A 25,881-nucleotide genomic window follows, 5' to 3' on the forward strand; every position below is an offset into this window, starting at 1 on the left:
TGAATTTACTGATTAGGAGATCTGTTCTGATTTTGTCATTTATTATCTTGTACAAAAATTTCATGTCAGCTAGATCACGACGAAATATTGAGTGTGAATATTCAGAGTAGCCATGGTGTCTGATTTTTGATACATGTCGAAAGGAAGGTATTCTATGGCGAACAATTGCAAGAAAGAAACTGAGAACAGAATCTATTCTGGTGAGATTGGTTTTTGAGGCCATTGCCCAAATTGGGGAATAGTATTCAAGGATGGGCGAGATGAAAGATTTAAAGAATAAAGCAAGAGATGATGGGTTTTGAATTTTGCTAATCTGTATAGAAGACCGAGAATTCGCATGGCTTTTTTAGTGGTAGCTGTAATATGATAATTAAAAGTGAGTTTTTCAACCATGATAATACCTAGGTCCTTTTGGGTGAAAACGTTTTGGATTGGATTGTTTTCAACAGAATAAGTAAAAAGCAATTTGTTCTTTTTTAGAGAATAAGTAAGGAAAGAGCATTTCTGAGGGTTTAGTTCTAAATTCCACTGACAACACCACTTAACAAGTTCTGTGAGAGCATTTTGAAGAATCATCATGTCATGATGCGATGAGATCTCCTTAAAGAGTTTACAGTCATCCGTAAACAAAAGTCTATTGATAGGAAGGGAGGACAGTTTTTCAGGGAGGTCATCCATGTACAGAAGGAATAGGAGCGGCCCTAAGACACTCCCCTGAGGAACTCCAGACAAAACGGGTAGAAAGTATAAAGGGGGAAGAGGGGGAGGAGGAAGTTAGTTTAATTTTGTTCCGCTTGACGGCGACTCAAGTCGACGTGCAGAGCTTCTGCCGTCTGAATGCGCATCTGAGAATTTAAATAAACAAATAAGTTCTGTTTTCGTATGTACTCATACGTGTAATTATCACAAAAAGTGATAAATGCTTTATGATGTTACAAGCTTCATACATAAGTATGTATTTACATATAAATCCGTTCCCAGGTGATTACGTACAAAAGAAAATGCGTCTCATCTCTGAACAACTGCGGCAAATCCTTCTCCTCTGATTTCATGTTTACCTTAACCTTCTCTGTGACACCACAACTCGAGACCGACCGACTCCATACCGGCCTATCCTGTTTCGTATTTGAAACTCACCTTGAGTTTTTGTAACAAGAAATGTATACTTCTGTGGCATGCATTGTTGTACGTTAGTTACGTACAAGGGAACTGTATTTTGTGAAAATTAGTACGTATAACACCGAATTACGTACAAATAAGGTATAATAAACAAGTTTTTAAATTATATTTTGTCCTACAGTAATTTTCATACACAACAGAATTACGCAGAACTGAGTTACTTTTAAAGCAGTGTCAACTGTATTTACAATAATTTAACAGGCTTGCATAGCCACTAAATCTAGCATCATATGAGGACTTCGAGTCATTCCATTCCAAATCGACACAGATAAGTGCATTTCTCAATCTGATTATCTCCGATTTTCATGAAATTTGGGGAGTAAAAAGTATGTATGGAACGTAATAACTATGAAAAATTTGAGTTTCGTTTCTCTTGTATTTGTAAAATTACATCACTCCTCTAGTTTCGATTGAAAATGTTTGAGTTTTATTCAATATGGCGGTTCTCTGATTGATATACACAACTATGGTTTCCCTGGACCTAACATGTTTCTGTCACAACTCCTTTACATTTTAAATGGATTGTAAAGAGACTTTTGACTTACTCTAGTACATTGTAATGATACCTTCTTAAGTCACATAGCTGTACACGATATTTTGTATCTTCTGATCCCATTGTAGACCCACCTTGATTTCTTCATATGTTTTAGAGTATAGCATGGTGTACCAAATATATTTCCTTCAAGATTTCTAGCGATGACATGTTTTGAGATATTCAAGGTCAAAGACCAAGGTCACGTGACAACATTTTATTTTTATCCAAAGGTTGGCTTGTTACATATAATTGGAAAGCTTGTTCCATTCCATGCACAAAAAACTTTATTTCAGCTTCTTAGGCGAAATAGGAGCAGAGTTACAACACATTTAGTACAGCTAAATGAGCTCAAAAAGGCAATTTCTGCTATTTTTGACACTGAATAATTTTACAATTACAAGACAAACGAGACTCAAAATTTTTATAGTTACTAAGTTCCATGTATAGTTTCAACACCCCAAAATTTTAATGAAAATCTGAGATGATCAGCTTGTGGGCTGTGTTGATTTCGCATGGAATGACTCCTCAGTGTCATTGATCTAATAAAGTTGTAAAGGTTCAAGTCACGGTGAGAGAATTAGACAATGCATCCAATCCAGAGCAGCCTATCTAGACATATAATAAACCTTAAACATACTTTTCCAAATAAAATATAATGAATTTTTCTGTTATTTCCAGATGATTTGATTCTGTATAAGCATACAAATGGAGACCTCTACTACAATAATGTCACAACTGGTTCGAGCAGTGTGTTAGCTGATTCTGATGTTTTAGTAAGTACGGAAGGTTGATTCTCAACTTTAACACTTGTCTCAAGGTATACTTTTATGAAAACTGTGTTAATTCTCTTCTCTTCTGGTTTCAAAATTAGTTCCTAGATCTTAATACTATATTTTGCTTATCCTAATAATACTCGTCTTGTGTACATATGTAACTCGTTAATTTTATGCCATTTGTGTTACCCGACGATGAGGCTAAAAGTGACAGATGGAAATGAATTAATTAACTAAAATTGTTGGGTTCTGCAAATAAGGTCATTTTGCAGCATTAACAAGAGGAAATAGTCTAACTAACTAACTCTCTAGCCTTCTTGAACCCTGAGGTTCATGGCTGCAGCAACACAGGCCTTCCATCTGTCCCTATCCTGAGCAAGATCTATACGTTCTTTTCCATCCTTACCAATTCCCTTTAGGTCCATCTCAACATTATCCCTCCATCTTCGTCTTGGTCTTCCTACTGGTCTCTTACCATCAGGTTTCCCAACAAGAATCCTGTAAACTCTTCTTTCCTCTCCCATTCGTGCCACATGGCCTGCCCACCTAAGTCTTCTTGATTTAATTATTCTAATATCTGGACATGAATACAAATTATGTACTTCAAAATTATGTAACTTTCTCCACTCACCTGTCTCCTCGTCCCTTTTAGGCCCAAATATTTTCCTGAGGATTTTGTTTTCAAATACTTTCAATTTATGTTCCTCTTTCAATGGCTAATATCTAAAATTCTTAGCTAAGAGGTAAGAAAAGGTGTAAAATGCCACTTAGGAAAAGTTAAAAGTTCAAGGTTTCAAAGGGACCTTGCACAGGACAATCACAGCATATTCAAAAGGTAGCAATATACTTAAAACTTCCTCACAGACAATGGAAGAGACCAACTCTTCTCAAAAAGCTATAAACATTTATTAAAACACTGTTGTCATCTCCCAACAGGAATGATAAACAATTAAGAAGATTAAAAGTCTGTCTGAGAAAAGCAAAATCTGCACTTTCAAGAAGAATATGCCGAACACCTAAAATATTATAGACACGAAGCATCGGAGGGTCCAGACCTTGCAGTAAGTTACCATGTGTGAGACGGCTGCGTCCAATATGCAGACGAAAAGTACAGAAATTCACATAGAAATGTACTGTTTGTTATATCAGAAGACCCAATATCCCAATGTCTGTTTACTCAGAAATATCTTCTATACATTATAAATCTTTTTTGGGTATATTTTGACGTGTGAGAGACATGACCATCCGCAGGATTTTTTTCCATCGAGGGGACAAGCGAGATATATTTTCCCACATAATAAGTGTTGCCACCTCAAAACAATTCCATCGATTTGAAGTTATCATGTTCCTGTAACGCCATAATTGATATAAATTACTGTGACTAAAATTAAATTAAATGTGTGAAATATACAGGCGATTCTATGGTGACATGTGTCTTTTATAAGTAAAATCTGACACCAATTTGTTTCTAATCCATATACAGGGTGCGTCAGAAATAATAAGACGATTTAAATTTGTGAAATCTGTATTACACTTAACAATAACTATGAAAACACTTACAAAACTGGAAAATACATAGAAAAGCATTTCATGCGATGCATATGTCTTGAAAATAATGTCAATCAGATGGGCACTATTTTCCCTCAAACAGACCTCTGTACGTCGACGAACAGCATCCATAGCCTTGTACACCATCTCCTGCGGAATGTGCTGTATTGCAACGCGAATAGACTCCTTTAAGTCATCCAACGTGCCAGGTCGGGTCATGTAGACCTTTTGCTTCAACAACCCCCTACAAAAGGAAATCACACCCTGACGTGAGATGATCATTCCTGGAAACATCGCACAAAGAACCGTCATCGATATCCTCACTGTGTGAGCTGTGGCACCATCTTGCTCAAACCACGGCATTACCACGGAGCCTATGAAGACCGAGCCTACGCAGTTCTGACTGTAGAAAGTCTGTCAGCATGGTCACATATCGGTGAAGCGTTACAGATACACCGCTGGAGATGCTGCACAAGGCCATGGTTGTTGTTCGTCGACGTGGAGACGTTTGTTTGAGTTGGAATGGTGCCCACCTGAGTGACATTATTTTCAAGACATAGGCATCGCATGAAATGCATTTGTATGTATTTTCCAGTCATGTAAGTGTTTTCATTGTTATTTTGAAGTCTAATATAGATTTAGCAAATTTAAATCGTCTCAATATTTTCCGCCGCACCTTGAATTTGTGATAAAATGGCTTGTTTCCTTCTAAATTATTTTGGTGTAAGGAACATATACTGTACATGAAAGATTCCAACTAATTTTCGTAGAACATAATAGACGCCTGGAAAATCACCGTGTGTGATTCTACATCAGCATGCAACTGCGAAGCGCTTCTTTAGAAGTGCCAAATAGGATTATATCTTTATTATCTGAGTAGAGAAGATCCTTCTGTTGAATTCTACATTACTTTTAATAGTTGGCCAGAATGTTTTGCTATTTTTTATAACTAGCAAACCAATCAGAAAATAAAATAAAATAAATGTTTAAAAAGAAACGAAAAATATGACATCCACATGCAAAACAAAAAAAAAATCATTTTCAGAAATTCGGGCCTTTTGCTGTGAAATTTGATAGACGCATGATAAGAGGAAGAAGAAGAATTTGTATTTTATAGCATGTTATTGATTGGTTGTGATAGTAACCGTGTGTAAGATGTACCTGAATGGCTTCCATGCATTAAAGTTATTTTGTTTAATTTGAACCTACGTGTTTGTATGTGTTGTGTAAGTATAGATAAGAAATCACACACACACAACAAGGCTCACATCTATGGAGCAGTCGGTAGGATATTCTTGTGATTCTTCGTGAGAAGAAGTATGGATGAAGACATCACGAAGAGTACGCGACGATCATCATTCCAGCATAGGCTTATGCAAAGAGAAATTGTGTCGGCTTGATCAATTTCTACGGTAGGAAACCAAGATTGCACGGTTTGTGTATTATTTACAATAATCGTACAAGGGCAAGTTCAAATCAGTGTGATATAGCTTGTATCTATGATGTTGTGATATTAAGTTATTCACAATTATAAATATTGAATTTATTCACTGAGTTCCGGCCAGATTCGGAAGAAATAGAAGATTATTTAACGAGGTTTGAACAGTCTTGTTTGGCTCATGATGTTAATGAAGCCAGGAAGGCACCCATACTGATTGCAGTTATAGGGTCTGAAGCTTTCAAAGTGCTGAAGAACATCCTTGCACCTGAACCAGTCGATCGTCAAACGTATTCGATCCTCAAGGACAACCTGCTTAAACATTATGGCCAGAGAATAAACAAATATGTGAAACGTTTTAAGTTCAGGCAATGCATACAAGAAAGTGGCGAGAATGTAACACAATTCCTGGAACGTGTTAAGCAACAAGCACTTAAATGTAGTTTTGGCCACTACTTACAGGAAGCCATTGTAGAGCAAATAATTGCAGGCGTTCGGTCTGACACCATTAGAAAAAAATACTGTCTGAACCTACATTGACTCCAGCAAAATGTCAAGGTGTTGTGCATCAAATGGAATTAATTGAACGAGAAACACAAATGTTTTCACGTCGTGAAAAGAAATGTAGTCCTAATCTAGTTGCATTTGCTGGGACACAGAAATTTAAACCAGGTTTCCTGTCGTCGCGAGCACAGAAAAAGAACTTCGTTAATCCTCACGATAGAAGTTATAAAAGCATCGAAGAATGTGATAGATGTTCCAGAAGACATGACAGTGGACAGTGTTCAGCAAAAATTTCAATGGTTTGATATATTGATACGAATCTTTTAATTTTGGTTGTATGGGTTCTCTGACCATGAAATCGTCCACAACTATTCTTCTATGTTTACTTTAATTTTTCAGGAGGGCTTGTTCCCTCTTGCTCCCCACCCCCCTTCCCTTCAGGACGTTCATGGTGAGGTAGCGTTACTAACAGTAGTCTCTCCAATGGTGGCAAAATATATGTATGTACAGCAATAAACTGGTGAAAATTGTTATAATTATTAATTCCTCAACGTTACGTAAAGAAACACTGTTAAGTTTCTTTATGTTAGCGGTAACGAAGAGACTAACCTAGCAAATTTATTAACCGAAGATAGGAAACAAAACTATCGTATTTTGTAATCAATATGAAATTTCACTTTCGCAATTTCCAAATAAAATCGAATACACAAAGATCAAATATTGAAAGATTTTTTGTGTTTAACGTTATAGCTCACCTTACTTTTTCAAATATATTGATAAATACAGAGTCTACATAACCAAGGCATCCGGTCAAATATGTAGTGTAATTTTTGGTAGGGCTTGGGAATTCGTATTTTTTCTAATTTTTCTGTCTGTTAATAGTTATCACGATGATGAAGGGTCAAATGCCAAGAATACTCATTGCCAAACCGGGATTCGAATCCAGATCCCTCAGTAGTGGTATCGTGGACCAAATTCTGAATAGGCTAGGCCAGTGGTTCCCAAAATGTGCGCTAAAATGTGCTTACAGAGGCACCGCGAAATGATCCAAAATTCCCACTGAAATGACACTTACTTGTTAGTCTGCACATGGTTTTAGTACTTTTTACATTAAAAAAATATTTTCCTTAATTTGAATTGTGTGTTTATTTTTTAACTTAAAGCAAGCAACCTAGCCACACTAACTGAGCGTTGCAAGTATTAGATAGGCATACATTCTGACTAGGGCGCCGCCGAAAAATATCGAAACACTAAGGGCGCCGTGAAACAAAAAAGTTTGGGAACCACTGGACTAGGCCAACAAGATATGCTAAACAAGCATACCTGTTAAAAATAAGTTGTCCTCCCTGCTAACGTCGTGAGTAACGTTGTCGTATTGTAATAAATCTTCTGAGTTTAATTCCCTACGGAAATAGATTTGGATCCGTCTTAAAACTGAAGGTTTTATCTGGACTTGAACCAAAGGCTTTGTTAAAAATTAAGCTAGCTAAAACCACAAATTCTCCAATACATGTTCAAAGTAACTAGTAGATTATGTTAAAGAAGAAGTTTTAATCCTGGTCCAATATATGCATATCAGTGCAACTGAAATTTCAGTGTGGCATATCAAAACAAACAACAGTGGCAGTAGCATACAGGACCAATTCAATCATTCAGAGAGTGAAGTTACGTAAGAAATGTATGTCCTGCTTACTACTGCATTTGTTTCCGATGTACTATAAGCGAGTCTTTTCATATATTTCGGGCGTTTCTAGAAAATAGATGCAAAATGCAGTGAAAAGGGTGTACGAATAATGTGCTGAAAATGAACAATAATTATATTTAACTTCTCTTGCAGACAAAGTATGGTGCCACAGGATATTCACTTTCTCCAACCAGGACGCATCTTCTCATATCATATGATTACGAAGCGGTACGTTCCATTGCTTAACTTAATCTTTGTGATACTTCTTGATCTGGTCACTTTGTTCTTCAAATGCAATTTTTCATGAATTTTCCTAACGCTCGAACAAGGTGCACGCGCAACATACAGAATGCATTTATAATTACTAATAACTAGGGACGTGAAGTCTTCGTTTTATTTTTCCATAAATGTCCATGTTATTTTTTACTGCAATTCGGTGTTATTTTTCGCGGTTTAAGGCTTAATTCGTAGTTATTAATCTATTTATTTATTAGCTTTATTTTACTTCGCTTTTTGTGCCACTTTTGGCTAATTTGCGAAGATGTGGATGACTGATGATATGAAATTGATGAATGGACACACACAAACATCCATATCTAGGCTAGGATTCGAACCTGAAACCCCTGGCGTCGTAGCGCGATGTGCTAACCACTTCGCCACGGGAGCCGGCAGTGTTATTAATTTAAAATCGGTTTGCTTGCCTTTATGAGAAATGGCTAAATTTCATCCATTTAGAAAACTATGTCATCTCATCAGACACTAAATATAAAATATTTTCTGAATGATAACACCCAAATCTTTGAACACAATCATACTCATCACATTTCCATAACAATGGCAAAAAATCCCTCTGCCACCTTGAAATACTGTTTTGTGTACACACGCATACACGCCTTCCCCCTCCCTCATATCACCACGTAGCGTTCGTTACATCTGCACGTTTGCTTTAAATCATGAATGCCTGTGTTTGTACTGTATCTCCCGCCCGGCCACTTGAATTCCATATGTTTACAAGAACTGGCCTCAATCATGACTGCTTGAAGCCACAATGCAACAGTTTCTGATGTAGGTGAAACACACCTATATTGAACTGAACAATGCATTAAAGAGTGAAACAGGACAAGAATACCTGTAAGATCAATGTCAGTGCACTTCTCAATGGTAGAACTTCTCGGTATGTTGACCATCATTCTCGTAAACACTGGAACGCCACGTGCGTCTGTTTACTCGACTTAGCATTTCGGAGTGATTATTCTGAAGACAGTTAAACTCAAGGCGGGAACGCACACTAACACAACGTGGTTTTAAATGTAGCATTCGGACTAACCTGACTCCTAACACAGTGTTCAGATTGAGTGATCTGTATCGGAAATCATAGATAAGCATTCACTTTGCAACAATTTACGTCAATTTCGCTTGTGGCTTTGGCCCACGGTGTATATCACAGTATATATTTACAACTATCCACTCTTAGAATGGCGATCGGGGGGTAGTTTTAAAAGGGGTTTACATTTACCACTCTGCTTCCCCCCAGTTCTTCACTGCTTTTATTTGAAAATGTTAATTTTCTCAAAATTTCGGAGGGGGCTTTAGCCCCATCAGCCCCATCCCCCACACACCCCTCTTCGTACGCCAGTGATCCCAGCTAAAGCAGTGTTGGTAGTAGGGAAGGTTATACGGAGGGATGGTATCCCCTGAGCTAGCAAAATTTTCGCGAAGCATCCCCCCACCTCTCCTACTGTTACCATGTTAAATCATAGGAGCATCCCCCCAGCCAACCCCAAGACTCGACCGAGCATCCCCCAGCTAACATTTTCCACTTCAAACGCTGAGTAAGGCATGGACTTCGATTCCATAAAAACAATTAAGGCAATAAGCACTCTTGTAGCCAGTTACCTCCACATTTCAACCGATCATATCCAAATGTCTTGTGACAAAACATCTTTGTCTTCATGTACCATTGAAGTCTAAATATTCCAACAATCCTTTATTTAAACAAGATAGAACATTGTCTCAAAACCTGCACATTCTCACAACCGATTTGTTTCTTTCACAGGGATATAGACATTCATCAAAGGCGAAATATGTCATCTACGATTTAAAAACAGCGTAAGTAGCTACAATAATAGTAATATACCAAGACATTAATGTAAGAGAAATGTTGCATGAAAAACAATATAAGCGCTTGAATAGCCGGCATAGTTTATTTTTGTTTAACATAATTGGTGAACCATAAAGTGGTTCAAATCAATCACAACAAAAGATAATACGCCATCAATGTTTATTATATTTTTGTTACTCGTGGAAAATAGATTTTTGTGTTCACAACTTAAAAGTGATTGTTTAAGAGGAGTATCCCGTTGAAAACGTTGCAGGAAATAAGTAAGCATTTCTTCAATACTCTTTTTCTGTTTGATTCGTTTCATGCACACAACACTTAGCAATGAAACATTCTTCAATAGTGTAATTAGAAGAATTGGCCACAGTTCAATTTGTATGATTTGAAACAAGTAGTGTAATTGATGCTACAACCAGCACGAGAAATGATGAGCCCCCCTCAAGCAGATTTGGCTACACTTAAAACTTGCTCAACATGCCCATATGAGCTTTTTGCTCAAGTGTGGTACTCCGTCTAATCCAAGATTTTTGTAAAAATGCCCTCGAGAAGTTCCTCTGAAATGATGAGCCCCCTCAGATTGATTTGTCCACACTTACAAAAGGCACTTCTGTCAGATTGTTGTCCATAATCCTGTCAAAAATATGCCCCTCTTGATATTTTTTTTTGCCCACACCTAAAACTAAGCCCCCCTCACCCACACCCACCCACACACACACACACACACATATTTACTTCCGGTCTACTTCCGGTCCACTTCCGGTCCACTTCCGGTCCACTTCCGGTTTGCCTACTTCCGGTCCACTTGTGGCCTATTTCTGGTTTATTTATATTGCATCATGTTTTGCAACAAATTATTAGACATGTGTTGTTTTCTGATAATTGGTTATGACATAAAGTGATGATGTGTTATATTCTGATTGGCTTATTGTTTCATATGCTTTCAATGCGGTCTGTGCTTAGGCTATATAAAGAGATTTTGCATTGCATATCAGCCAGTATTGTGAGAGTTGTTGAAGAGTAAGGGTGTGTTGTTGCAGTGCTGCTCATATTTTTTTAAACACAAAAATATTGCAGATTTGTATAAATTGAAACACAAATCTATTTGATTTAATATACAGAATTTTTGACAACCTGTCATAGGTTTATTAAGTATAAAGTTTTGATTTGGACCCCAAGAAATTTTATATAAATAACAAAGCCAAAAATATTAACACATACACACACACACACACACACACACACACACACACACACAAATCACACTGCTGAACCCAACTGATATTTTTTATTAAGCATAGAATTTTGATTTGAACCCCAGGAAATCTTATATAATGAACAACAACAAAAATGCCAAATCAAAAATATTGTAATCAATGCAAAAAGAATATAACCAGCCCCAATTGGGCCAGGCATCAAAGGAATTGTAATCCAGAAAAATGCAGAACTCCCACAAAAATATGCCCTAAATGCCATAGAAAATATAATCTGGAATATTTCACATATAAACATAAAGGTACTTGCTCTGCACAGTCATCAATATTGCCCCCACAACCATCTACATCTGGTCTGAAAAGGAAGCATGAAACACCTGTTAATGCTGGACCAGCAAAGCAGCCACGCTATGAACCCATCCATAGCAGTTTTAACGGCCAATTAAGGGATCGCCGTTTTGTATCAGAGCCAAGATGTGACATTAAGAATTTTTTGTACAGTATAAATTCTGATGTGCAGGCAATTCTAAAATCACAAAATGGCTCTTTTAAGCTGTCCCTCAAATTGTTTACACAATATAAGAAGCCAAATGGCACAAAATTTACACAGCCCCACATAACAGAAACTGTACCGGTATATTCAAATGCAAATTCAGACAAAATAATAAGCAGTTTGATAGATCAATTGATTATTAAACACTCTGAATTTGCTGCAAAAGAGTCTGGATGGAGCCTATGCGGATCTCCACACAAGCTCTATGTTAATATTTCTGAATTCAGCCCATTACAAGGATCTACATATTTGCCATTACCTGCCAATATTAAAAACAAACAAGCCGTGGTTAATATAAAAAATAATGATGAGAAATGCTTTTTGTGGTGTATTTTAGCTGCCTTGTATCCAGTTTCAAGGAATCCTGATAGAATAACTTATTATAAACAACATGAAAATGATTTTGATGAGGCAATGGAGGGTTTAGAATATCTAATGTCTGTTCAGAATATTGATAAATTTGAAAAAAAGGCCAGGAATATCAATGGTAAACAATTATCTATTAATGTATTTACTTGTTCTACTGGCCGTGGCAATTGCTTGATAGCACCTCTCAGAATCAGTGCATTTGATGATGATTCTGCTGTTCCGATTGATCTGCTCTTAATTGAAGGGGATGATACACGCCATTATACTCTGATACATAATCTTGAAGCTTTAGTCAGAACACAACTAGACAAAACTCATAAAATATTCAAGTTGTGCAGAAGATGTTTGTCTGTATTTGATGGTCAAAAAATGGTGAATGGGGTTCGGGAAAAGAATGCAGAAATTGCTAAAAACAAGTTAATTGAGCATCTGAAATACTGTGGCAACCATAAACCTGTTCATATGCTTATGCCTAACCCAAATGAAAATGCCAAATTCAAAAAATTTGAAGCCTTGTTGGAACACCCAGCATATATAGTCCGTGATTTTGAATCAAACCTCAAACCTCTTGCATTCTGTAGCCCAGATCCTGATGAATCTTCAAGTACATCATACCAGTTACATGAACCTTCTAGTTTTTATTATGTGATTGTACAGGATGGTGTTGTTAGTAAAGAAAATTTATACATGGGAGCAGATGCCATCAAAAAATTTGCAGATGAAATAGAAAATGAGTGCCATCACATAGCATCTAATGTCTTATTAAAATCAAAACCCATGTTGCCTTTAACAGAGGATCAGATTGAAGATTTCAACAATGCAGAAAAATGCCCGGTATGTGATTCTGAATTTTCAGATGCAAATATCAAGGTGAAACACCATTCCCATACAGATGGTAAATTCTTAATGGCCCTGTGTAATAGCTGTAATATTAAGATCCAGAGACCAAAATTTGTCCCTATATTTTGCCATGGTGCATCCAATTATGATTTTCATCATCTGATCAGGTACGAGGGGTTTGACAAGCAGAATTTAAATATTTTAGCTGAAAATAATGAGAAATATATTGCCATTAGCAAAATAATTAAAGTTAATGGTGTTCCTATTCACTTACGATTTCTTGATTCATACAGAATTTTATCGGCTAGCCTGGCTACACTGGCCACTCAATTATCTGATGATCAATTCAAAATCACATGTGCTTCGTTTCCAAATCAGAACCTGAAATTAATTAGGCGGAAGGGTGTATATCCATATGATTATGTTACAGATTTTTCTAAATTTGATGAGTGTTCTCTGTCACCACAACAAGAGTTTTACAGCAAAATCAGAGGATCTGGAATCACTGATGAAGATTATCACCATGCCCAGTTGATGTGGAACAATTTAAAATGCCAGATATTTGGTGATTATCACAAAGCATATTTAAAACTTGATGTGACCCTCTTAGCTGATATACTTCAGGCATTTAGAAAATCTTCCATGCAAAATTATGAGCTGGATCCAATGTATTTTTACAGTGCTCCGGGCCTAGCATGGTCTGCAATGTTTTTAAACACTAAAATGCAATTGGATCTGATCTAGGATCAAGATATGTATCTGTTTATGGAACAATGTATAAGAGGAGGCATGGTGCAATGTTCTCAGAGATATGCCAGAGCAAATAACAAATATATTCCTGATTATGATCCAGCACTGCCATCAAATTATATACTTTATGTAGATGCCAACAGCCTCTATGGTTATGCCATGATGAAAAAACTGCCATATGCAGGGCTTGAGTGGGTTGAAGATTTTAATATTGAAGATCTTAAAAATTTTGATGACAGTAACTATGGCCTGTTCTTAGAGGTTGATCTGACAATTCCTGATGATTTACACAACATATTTTCTGATCTGCCCCCAATTCCTGAGGTTAAGTGTTCACCTGGCTCTAAACAGAAGAAATTGATGATGACTCTAGAGCCGAAACATGATTATGTCATATATTACAAAAACCTCCAGTTTCTGATGCATCATGGTGTTCAAGTAACCAAAATTGGAAAAGTTTTGAGGTTCAGGCACTCAAGATGGTTGAAGCCATATATTGATACAAACACAGAGCTTCGAACATCTGCATTGAACCAATTTGATAAAACTTTGTTTAAATAGATGGTGAATTCAGTGTATGGCAAAACAATTGAAAATGTCAGAAAACATATTGATGTTAAAATAATTACTGACCCCAGCCGGAGCAAAAAATTGATTGCAAAGCCCAACTTCAATTACAGAAGAATTTATGATGAGAATATGGCACTTTTCAACATGAAAAAAACAAAGATTAAGTTTGATAAGCCTATTTATGTAGGGGCTGTGATATTGGAATTGGCCAAATTACACGTGTTAAAATTGTATTATGATGTGTTGTAGCCTTTTTATAAGGATCGTGTAAAACTGATGTACATGGACACAGATAGTTTTGTTCTTGATATTCAAACAGAAGATGTTTATCAAGATATAACACAGCCTGAATTGTTTAAATATTTTGATACCAGTGAACATACAGAGATTCAACACCACAACAAAAAGGTGCCTGGCAAGTTAAAAGATGAGACACTTGGTGATGTTATTGTGGCATTTGCTGGGTTAACGGCCAAGATGTACAGTTTTGAAACATGTAGTGGCGCTGTTGCCAAAAAGGCCAAGGGCATTGGCAGAGTGACTGTGGACAAAGAGCTTGAATTTGAAGATTACAAAAATTGCCACAAATCATTTAGCACAATCAGAACATCAGAATCCAGAATTCAGAGTGTGGATCACTTGTTGACTAGCAATATTGTAAGAAAAGTGGCTCTGGACCCACATGATGATAAGAGATGCATTTTGTCATGTGGCATACATACTTTACCATGGGGTCATTGTGATTTGAAAATTGGCAAACAATGCCCAATTACAGAGCATGATTTGAAATAAATAAACATGCCTATGAACTTATTTGGGTTCAAAAAACAGGCTATTATGGACCTGCCAACACAACAACCCTCTTCTGATATAATATCTAAACTAAGTGCTTTGTTAATTATTCATCTGAACAGCATATTTACAGATGTTGATGATGAAACAGGTAAAATATTGTACATATTTAACAATAATTTAAATCATTACCAATTACCTGTAGGTGGTCAATTGCAATTTATTACAACCCCTGACGGTAATGTCAAGATTTCAATAGGGAAAAATATTTATAGAATTAAGCACTCAAACATGGTTTCTGGCACTGTTTTGACTGTTTCTGCTGGTGACTGCTTATATATTGAGGTCCCTGGGTCATATGACAAGCTTATACCTTTTTTTATAGAATTAAGAATCAGATATTCAATAATAAATAACCACTAAAACAAAAATGCCTAATGATATATTTGGCCATACAAGGCATGAAGATGACAGTGATGAGATTCTGATGCTTGATGTCAGAGTCAAGAAATTAAGAAGTGATTTACAAGCTTTACCAACCACACTGAATGCCAGTCTTCAACTAGAAATTACAAATTTGCAATCACAATGCATGGACCCTCTTCTTAAAATTGATTCTGAACTCAAATTGCTGCTTCAGAAATATACTGATCTGGCAACATTAGATAATTTTCAAAGTTTAGAAGAAGCTGTAGCAGCTCTTCAAGCCAAATTTAAGACCCAGGCCACCAACTCTGAGCAATTGAAACAGCAATTGGAAGAGCAGATAAATAATGTCCAGACACAGCTCCAAACAATTGTCAAAAGCATAAAATCACAAGAAGATTTTGATCTAGTGATTTCCACTCTAAAAGAACAGATTCAATCACTCCAAATACTTAATCTGGACCCTCTGAACAATGCCATAGCCGAGGTTAAAGAAAAAATTGAGACACTTGAAAATTTTATGAACAACTTGCCATCTTCTGATGCTTTGAGTGCAATAACTCGGAGTGTTGCCAACATTAAGCTGCAACTTGAAACATATGAAGATTTTGGAAAAATTCAAAGTACCATAACCCATCTTGAGGGTACAATAGCAGCAGTGCAAAGTGATTTGACAAATGTACAAGAATCTCTAGAATCCCGCCTGCCTGGTATTGTAGACACACTTGTCAGTGTCCAGCAACAGATCACAAAGCTTGAAAACCTCAACACTGAATCTGAACTATCTCATTTTCATCACTTGATCGATGATATCCAAACAAAACTTGAAATTTTACAACAATCAACACCCACTCAGGCAGATATAGCCCTGCTCCAAAATGCTATGCAAAATGTGGCTGATGCTTCTGAATTAAATAATGTGAAATTGGCACTTGAATCTTTGCAAAATACTGTAACAAATCTGCCTACATCACAGGAACTTAAAAATATTAAGAGAGCAGTGAATCGCATATTGAAATCAGAAGATATCAAGAATATCCAGACAGAGATCAAACAACTTACTCAGACAGTGGCCACTCTACCAACTAATCAACATATTAATGAACTGCATGCCCTGTTTGAGGATATCAGAAGACAGGTCCATGATCTTACTGCTCAAAATTCAAAATTGGCAGTTATTGAAAATTTGCAACAAATTGTAGCTAATATCAAGCAACAGCTAGGGACCATGGAATCCAATCAAGCAAATGCCCTGTCTGTTTTTGCCACCCAGCTTCAAGAAATTGTGCAACAATACAAGAAACTTGTTGTGGACATAAAGATCAAGCCAGGCCATGATGATGTTGTTAGGACTATCAATGAGCACCTTGAATCTGTAACAAGCAGATTGCTTACAGCAGAAAAAGAAATAACCGGCATAATTGAGAATCCAAAACATACAGTAATTCTTGAATTGTACAGCATCCCCAACAAAGAATATGATTCACCATTTACACCAGGTCGCAAAATATATATGCTGTCCCCTGCACAATTTTATTACCAGTTTTTTGTTGGGGGCACACTGAGACCAATCAAGATCAAATATTGGCTTCAACCACAGGCACACCACTACCCCACCTTATCAATAACAAATGCTGACAACAAACCAAAAATCACCAGTGTAGAGTTAGAGGATTTTACAGATCCCAATACATTAGAAACATCTTTTGCTGAAGATGATGGCTCTCTGGAATTTCATATACAAATAGGAGACAAATTATATTTAGAAAATCCTGTAGTATCAGCTGCTGAACACCCCATAGTTGCAATATTCCTGTTTATATATTATGTCTAGACAAATTATTGTTCATGAATTACACAGACAAGCCAGACATAATTATAAGAGACTCCCAGTAGTTACAAAAGGCATAGATGATTTATGGCAGAGCGACTTGATTGAGATGGCAAGTGGACAGCTGAAAAACTTAGACAAAATCAACAAGGGCTACAAGTATCTACTTACTGTAATAGACACATTTTCAAAATTTGCCTGGGCTGTGCAACTCAAATCCAAGACTGGAAAATGTGTTACAGAAGCCTTCAGGACAATCATCAATCAGAGTGGAAGATCACCGCGCTATTTGCAAACAGATAATGGCAAAAAAATTTATAATTCTGTGTTCCAACAATTTATTAAAAGCCAGTCAATACAACATTATTCGAGTTACAGTGATCTCAAAGCCTCAATTGTAGAGAGATTCAACAAAACCCTAAAAAATCTTATGTATAAACAATTTACACTTCAAGGTAATTATAAATGGCTTAATATTCTTCCAGAACTTCTACATAAATATAACAACTCGGTCCATTCCACAATCAACATGAAACCCTCTGAAGTAACTTCATCTGATGAGCAAAAATTGATCAGGACTGTTTATTATCCTAGATACCAGCCAACAACAAGAAAGGCCAAATACAAGGTGGGTGATCAAGTAAGAATCAGCAAATATAAGCACTTATTCAAAAGAGGCTTTACAAGAAACTGGAGCACTGAATTATTTACAGTGGTTCAAATTAAACCTGGGACCCTTAACACATATATAATAAAAGACCACCGAGGAGAAATTCTCAAAGGCAGATTCTATGAAGAAGAACTCAACAAAACTAAACAGCCTGACACATATCTCGTAGAAAAAATCATCCGCAGAAAAGGCAACAAGTTATTTGTCAAATGGCTAGGACTCCCAGAACACAGCTGGATCGATGCAGACAAAGTGATAATATGAGCACCTGGGATGTTATAAAAAGGCTGCCAGAACCTGAACAGCAGATTAAGAGAAATGGCAAGTTGCTGCCTGAAAATATTAGATGTCTTATTGTTGGGCCATCAGCTTGTGGTAAAACTACACTAATGATTGATATTTTTTATTGGCACCCAACTGGTTAGACTGGAAAAACAGGCACTTGTATGTTTTCTCTAAGAGCTTGGAACAATTAAAATATCAGCAGTTGATGAAGCTATATGATGGATTGGATATTGCCACTTTTGAATCAGATGTTAAGCCACTTCATGAATGTCTTGATAACTCTGTTGTTGTGTTTGATGACATTATACTGGATAATCAAAACAAGGTTAGAAATTTCTTTATACAGGGCCGACACAAAAACATTGATTGCTTCTACCTGGCACAGACTTTTTCTAAAATACCGAAGCAACTGATCCGAGACAACAGCAATTTTATATGTGTGTTTCATCAAGATCATACCAACCTCAAACACATACATGATGAATATGTAGGTGGGGACTTGAGTTACATTGATTTTTCCAAGTTTTGCAGTAGGTGCTGGAATCAAGACAGTTATGGGTTTGTCACAATTGATATGACAAGAAAACCCAATAGTGGCAAATACAGAAATAAAATCAACAATTTTCTAGACATTGAAACATATATAAATAACCATGAAAAGGCCAATTATTGATGATCTTAAATTAAGAGATTATCTTGTAAAAAGATTTAAGGGATGGAAATCACAGAACCGAGGAATTTATGAACAACACAAACAAACAGAACAGCCTATTATTGATGCTATTAGTGAATTAGGTAAAAATATCAAAACTGTTACAGAGCAAAATCAAAATTTGATCACAGAGCTTGTACCTGTAGCTGCAAGGAACATATTAGATTATCCAATCACCCCACTTTCCAGTATTCATACACCTAGTCCTGTTGCTCCTCGAAGAATTGAAGCTACTCTGGATCCTATTGAATTGGGTCTTCTTGCTCAAAAATATTTAAGCACACCTAAAGACAATAAAGATGAGGTCTTTGGCTTATATGCTGACACAGAGGTTGATGGTAGCATCATACATAGAATTGGCAATTTCAGAGTAACATTTATGGGAGATGATCTAATTGTATATTCAGAATCTCATCTTGGAGAAAAAGGTGGTTTTGTTAAATATCCTGGCACACCTGGATTGTGGGAACTGATGACTAGGAAAAGGCCTGGCAACTATACAGATCAAGATTATGAGCACTACAAAGAAATATTAATAAAATCAGATGCTCTATACCAGAACAATGATCCCACACAAAAAAGAGTCAAGTCTAGCAGTGGAGCAAAATATAACAACTTAATCAAGCCCATATGGTCACAGATCAAGACTGGCAGTGGAATCAAACAATACAACACCCTGCCTAAAGAATTTGTCTGGGTTGATGATGTCAGGAAACTTGTAGATAGGTTATTGGTGATAGCTGGGGAGGAAAATGCTGGCAACCACAATTTTTACAATGAAAAGGTTGGAATTATGGACATGATAAGCACAAAATTGTCTAATTTTATAGTGAAAGACACTAAGGGCATTGGATATCTTATAAAAATTATTAATACTCTACCACCTAAGTTTTGGAATATTTCTGAGGGTCGGGGGTTGGTTAATGACATTATAAACAAGCTGCCATTTGAACTACATATTCCAGGCTATCAGTATTGTGGTCCCGGTACAAAATTGGACCATAGATTAAACAGAGGTGATCCTGGTGTTAATCCCCTAGATGCTGCTTGTAGAGACCATGACATAGCATACAACACACATTCTGATCTTGACAAGAGACATGTTGCAGACAAGAAATTAGAAGAGGCTGCATTTGGTAGATTTGTAAGCAAAGATGCTTCTTTGAGTGAGAGAATAGCAGCATTGGGGACCACCATAGCTATGAACACCAAACAAAAACTGGGGTGGGGGCTGTGAATATGTATATAATAAACCTACAATGAAGGCCAAGGGTGTTATGTATCAAATACCTTATGCAGGTCTTAAATCCCTTAAAACTATTGATAGTCTTTTAACCAAAAAGCAGCGCAAGAAAAAAAGCTCTTGTATTGCCAAGGGCCATGGTATGAAATTGTTGCTTAGTACCCCCCAATTAAAAAAATTACAACAATCTAGAAAAAAATCACATGTGGGGAGTTTCATATTTACTATCCCGGCCATCTTAGCAGCACTTGGGGCTGTTGGGAGCTTGGCTGGGGGATCAGCTGCCATAGCAAAAACAGTAATAGATGCCAAGAAAAATAGGGCAGAATTAGATGAATTGAAGCGCCATAACCTGGCCATGGAGAAACAAGGCAAAGGTGTTAAGAGAGCCATGAATAAGGTTAAAAAAACAAGAGCCGCTTACAAACCAAGATGTTGAAGCTTTAATCAAGCCACTGGGCATCAAAAATTTTAGAGGAGTGTACATGTCTGATTCTTTACCAGAACAACCACTCAACAAAGAGTGTGGCATTGTTAATTTGGATAAGTACAAAAATCAGGGCACTCACTGGATTTGTTATCTTAAATATTTAAAAGATGAGGCATTTGTGTTTGATTCATTTGGAGGTGTTCCACCTGAAAATTTAGTAAAATATTTCAAATCAGCTAATCTTTATTACAATAATGCCCGTGTTCAAAACTTCAAAGATGTTAATTGTGGACATTTGTGGACACAAAACGTGAACCAGCCATGAAACACACTGCTATTAATATACCTAAATTCTTAGCCATAGAGACTCTCAATATTCACTGTAATGTGGCCGAGGGTATGATCACCAAATCAAATGGCATAGGCACTCACAAACAAACTGGCATCATTGCAACATTTAAACCTAATTCTGAATTTATGGAGCCCATCATCTACACTCCATCCCCAACATTATATTTTCCTGTGTGCCATAATAGAATAAATAACATTGAGTTGATGGTCACTAATGAAAAAGAAGAATTAGTTGATTTTGCTGGAGCCACAACAACTGCTATCATAGAGATTAATATTTAAATAAAAATACATACAAAAAAAATGGAAAATATTGAGAGTTATGAGCTACAATCATTCCCCCCAAACAGGAGGACATTTGCAAATTTAAATCAACCCAACATAGAAATTGAGGTTGATCTTGATGTAGGGGATGGCTTTATACACCCTCACAGAGCAGATCTATACATCAAATTTGATGTTGTAAAGCTCGATGGTACAGATTATCCGGCAAATTCAAATATAAGATTGGTAGACAATTTTGTGCCGCATCTGTTCTCTGAAATTGAGATCAGAAAGCATGGTGTTGTTATAAACAGAGTGGATTATCCCGGCATTACCTCCACAGCTTTGGCCACACTAAAATTATCCAAAACCGAGGCTTCTTACTACAAAATAGGTGGATTTGAGGCTGGTGATAAAATATTATCCAAAAGCCACACAGTGCTGTTCCCCATGCGCCTGTTGCCAGGATTCTTCTCAGATTACAAAGATATTATGTGGAAGGGTGGTTTAAGAATCACATTTAGAAGAGCTGCCAATGATAATAATGCTTTGATGAGGTACAGCACATTAAATTCTACAGGGGAAGCTCTGCCCAATACCCTACCTGATGAGGGCAAGTGCATTATTCAGACTATGGAGCTAAGAATCCCAGTTGTTGAATATGAAGCCAGTTATGCTCTTAAATACAAAGCAGATATAATAAAAAATCCACAGATTCCTTTACAATTTTATACATATCAATGTGTACAGAAGCCTGCCGCTGGTACTTATTATGAGTTTGATGCTACAAATTCATTCTCCAGTATACAATATCACATGCCGGATTTTGTGGTGGTATTGTTTCAGACTGGAAGACACAATAATCAGGAAAAAAATTCAAGTAGATTTGTTAACTGCAACATCAAGAACATATATCTTAAAAATGGCAGAAATGAGGTATTTCCTAGAGAAAATTATAATTTAGACATGTCCAAGGATGATTTCCTTAAATTATATGAAGCATTTACAGCATACAAAAGGGTCACTACTGGCAATACTGACATGTATTACACACCAGATGAATTCAAAGCACAGAGACCCATGTTTGTAATCAACACTTCAAAAAGGAAACAAGTTGTGGTTAATGACAGGACAAACATTAAAATTATCTGTGAATTCCACGATACACTCCCCGATGACACCATATGTAGTGTTATTCTCATAGGTGAAAAATCATATGTTTATGATGTAAGAAATGAGAGAGTCATAGAGCAATTCTAAAAGACCTTTGCATATTACATTGTTTTAATATTAGATAAACAAATTGAACCTGGTATCCAATTGAACTTAAACCGGAAGTAAATATGTGTGGGTGTGGGTGGGTGTGGGTGTGTGTGTGGGTGTGTGTAGCTTAGTTTTAGGTGTGGGCAAAAAAAATATCAAGAGGGGCATATTTTTAACAAATTTATGGACAACAATCTCACAGAAGTGCCTTTTGTAAGTGTGGACAAATCAATCTGAGGGGGCTCATCATTTCACAGGAACTTCCCGAGGGCATTTTTACAAAAATCTTGGATTAGACGGAGTACCACACTTGAGCAAAAACCTCATATGGGCATGTTGAGCAAGCTTTAAGTGTAGACAAATCTGCCTGAGAGGGGTTCATCATTTCTCGTGCTGGTTGTAGCATCAATTACACTACTGAAACAGAAAGATAAATATGTGCTAACTATTATACACATGCATAAGAGTAACAGGACTTTGTTGTCACCCTGTATACTGTGGAAACTTATTTTCAGTGTTATCGTGGTGCCTATAAATCACTTTAAAAGTTCAAAGTGCAAATGTTAACTTTTGGTTCTGTTAATGTGCGTGATTGTGACGTAAATTTCAATTTTCTAATATATGTTATTCGTAATATCATCGCAATATTAAGTTAAAATCTCAACTTCTAGTTTGTTATCAAAGGGTTAATTTACGATCTCATGGTGATATAAGTATGCAAATTTATACATATTCAGCTAAGATACAGTACATTGCTTAGTAACATTTTCTAGAAATCTAAGATAATGACTTTTTTATTATTCAAGGTAAACGAAAATATGTAAGATATTAAATGCAAGATCTTGAAAATTATCCCAATAGCTGCTTTATACAATATAATTAAAAATAAAACATTATTCTGCAAAAGTTGCTAACTTTACACCATATGATCTAGAAACAGTATAACTAGAAATAAGATATCCTGTATCTGTGCAAAATGTATTAATATATGGGATCAAGTCAATGTTCTCTCTGTACTGCTATGATTTGATATGGAATGACAATATTTGCGTTCCAATCCCCTGCAACTGGTTTCGATTGTTAATAATATTCATCACTGAGTTGCATTTACGGTTGAATTACGTTAGCATTTCTTTCAAAGATTGAGATATAAGCATAGTTGTAAATGAAGGGCGATTTGTTTTCATCTTTCAGCCAATACCTAACGGTAGCAGACGGTAAGCCGCTCCAAATGTGCAAATGGTCCCCGGTGGACAACAGCCTCATCTTCGTGCTGGATAATGACCTCTACTATAGGAGCGCCCCTACGTCATCTTCGGAGTATCAAATTACAAAGACAGGGGTTCCTGGGGTCATTTACAACGGCGTTCCGGACTGGGTATACGAGGGTAAGTCAAATTATGACTTTCACAGAATAAACACAGAAGAGTTGTGTGATTTTAGAGCTCCATGTGTAGCTTAGTAATTGAGATCTTAGTATCCTGTTTGTTTAGGGGTGTTTTTTTATATATATGAGAAGGAAAAACGGATGCGTTGATACAATACAAAGATGTTTTCGCTATGAGTAATGGAGTACCGTAATTACAAGTTAGAAAATTTAACAATAATTTGGCGCAAGTTTAGATTTCTTAATTTAGCATGCAATTTCATTATATTTTAAGTCTCAGAAAAGCGACGTAAAATAACAAAAAAATACGTAAAAAAAATACATTGCTTGAAGTCGTATTTTGAAAACACGAAGTTATAGTAGCCTAATTGACTATATATGTTTTGGTATGATTTTTTTAATTTACCGTCGCTCTTCTTCTGATTTTGGCTAATCGCAGCGAGTGATGGTATGATGAAATTGATAAAGGGACACTTACAAAGAACACCCACGCCAAGGTCGGGATTCGAACCCGGGACCCTTGCGTCGTAGCGCGCTGTGATAAGATAACCACTCTACCACGGATGTTGGCAATGTTTGGAATTTTGTACTTAAGAATTTGTTTAAAAAAAACATTGTTTTTGAAGTAACAATGTGCTAACTTTACATTATTTTCTAATTTTCGTATTTCCTGACGATACCTAGTTATAATATCATCGCACCAATGCCAAACCCACGAATGTGCAAAATTCGACTTTTTCACCTAAGTACAGTTACTGACTATATTTTGTTAATGGTTTTTTATGCTAACTTATGTGAGCCATAAAAGGCATACGTGGGAACATTTTCCAATGACAACATTTATCCAATATCTAAAACCCAGGACCTTGAAAATGAAAAGTAAGATTTAGCACACTCGTGGTTCTGGCATTGGTGCAACATATTATTTAATGTGAATGATTGTGTTCTACATTTCGTAACCCTGTGCTCAATTCATTGTTTGTCTTTGCAGAGGAGGTTCTGGGTTCCGGCTCGGCAAGCTGGATTTCCCCCGACGGGTCATTCGTCGCCTTCGCCGTCTTCAACGACACCTTTGTCAACGAGACGGCCTACTCCCATTACGGTCTTCCTGGCAGCCTCGAGTACCAATACCCAGAGATCGTGAAGATACGCTACCCTAAGGTAAGTTCAAGAAAAGCAGTGCTGTTTTTTGACTGCATGGTTTAGTCCTTGGTGTGTACCTGACCTGTTGACATGAGAGATGCAAATTAGAAAGAAAGCCGTGCGTCCATTTGACCATTATCGGATTTAATGCGAGGGGTACGGGGGCACCTGTCCCTCCCAAAAAGGGATGACTAAGTAAGTATTATAATAAGTATAGATAACATTATATTACAGCGAAAAACAAATTTTCGAGAAATATTTTTCCAGATAACGAATAGAACAGTCTAGTACAAATATATTGATCGGGACCAGTTTCGAATCCGGGACCTGTTGGTTACAAGACAATAACGTTAACTGGATAAGTAAGGATACAAAGCGAACGTATTGTAGGTCGAATACATCCGATGTTTGTAACAGTTTTCCTGAGACATGAATTGTCAAGCTTTATATTTTTCTGTCTGTCACCATTGTTAATACAAAAAAACGTAGAACTATTCTGTTTCACGAAAATGTACTAATCTTTTAATCAAAGCTAATCTTTTAATGAAAGCGACTTCGATTCTTTTCCTAACGCATGTACATTGTGGAGTGCTTCCATTAGTTTATTTGACCACAATTGGACCTAAAACGAATTCCTTCAATTGTCTGGATGCCAATATGGTATGTATATTTGGGACTGAATATACTATCTAAAAAAAACCCTGCAAATTATATTTCCAATGTCATATCTCATATGTTTACAGTATATTTTCTGCCCCTCCCAGAAGAAAAATCTAGATCTGTATATGCATTTGACCTTTCATCTGAATCTCTACTTCTTTATCTTGTAAATGATGTTAGAACAACATCTATAGCTTAATTATATCATAAATTTTGTGATTTTTTAAGCCTCTTTTATAAGACTAACTGTTTGTCAATTTTTTTCAATTAACGAAAAACGATTTGTTAATCTTTTCGGTAACCGTAATCAAAATATTTAGTAGCCTTTATTAAATTTGAACATTTTAAATA

The 25,881-nt window shown here is 36.4% G+C and overlaps 1 protein-coding gene across 1 annotated transcript in view; it reads left to right on the top strand.

The window, feature by feature from the left end:
• Nucleotides 1–25,881, top strand: part of LOC146003412 (venom dipeptidyl peptidase 4) — a 139,909-nt gene that overhangs the window by 30,740 nt on the left and 83,288 nt on the right. The window contains exons 3-7 of the mRNA XM_083141695.1: nt 2,393–2,487; nt 7,815–7,889; nt 9,718–9,770; nt 23,535–23,728; nt 24,719–24,888. Of these exons, the coding sequence (XP_082997821.1) occupies nt 2,393–2,487; nt 7,815–7,889; nt 9,718–9,770; nt 23,535–23,728; nt 24,719–24,888 (587 nt within the window). The remainder of the gene's footprint in view (nt 1–2,392; nt 2,488–7,814; nt 7,890–9,717; nt 9,771–23,534; nt 23,729–24,718; nt 24,889–25,881) is intronic.

This window comes from Lepisma saccharinum, chromosome 20 (assembly GCF_977018435.1).
Source record: "Lepisma saccharinum chromosome 20, izLepSacc3.1, whole genome shotgun sequence".
Taxonomy (NCBI): Eukaryota; Metazoa; Arthropoda; class Insecta; order Zygentoma; family Lepismatidae; genus Lepisma; species Lepisma saccharinum.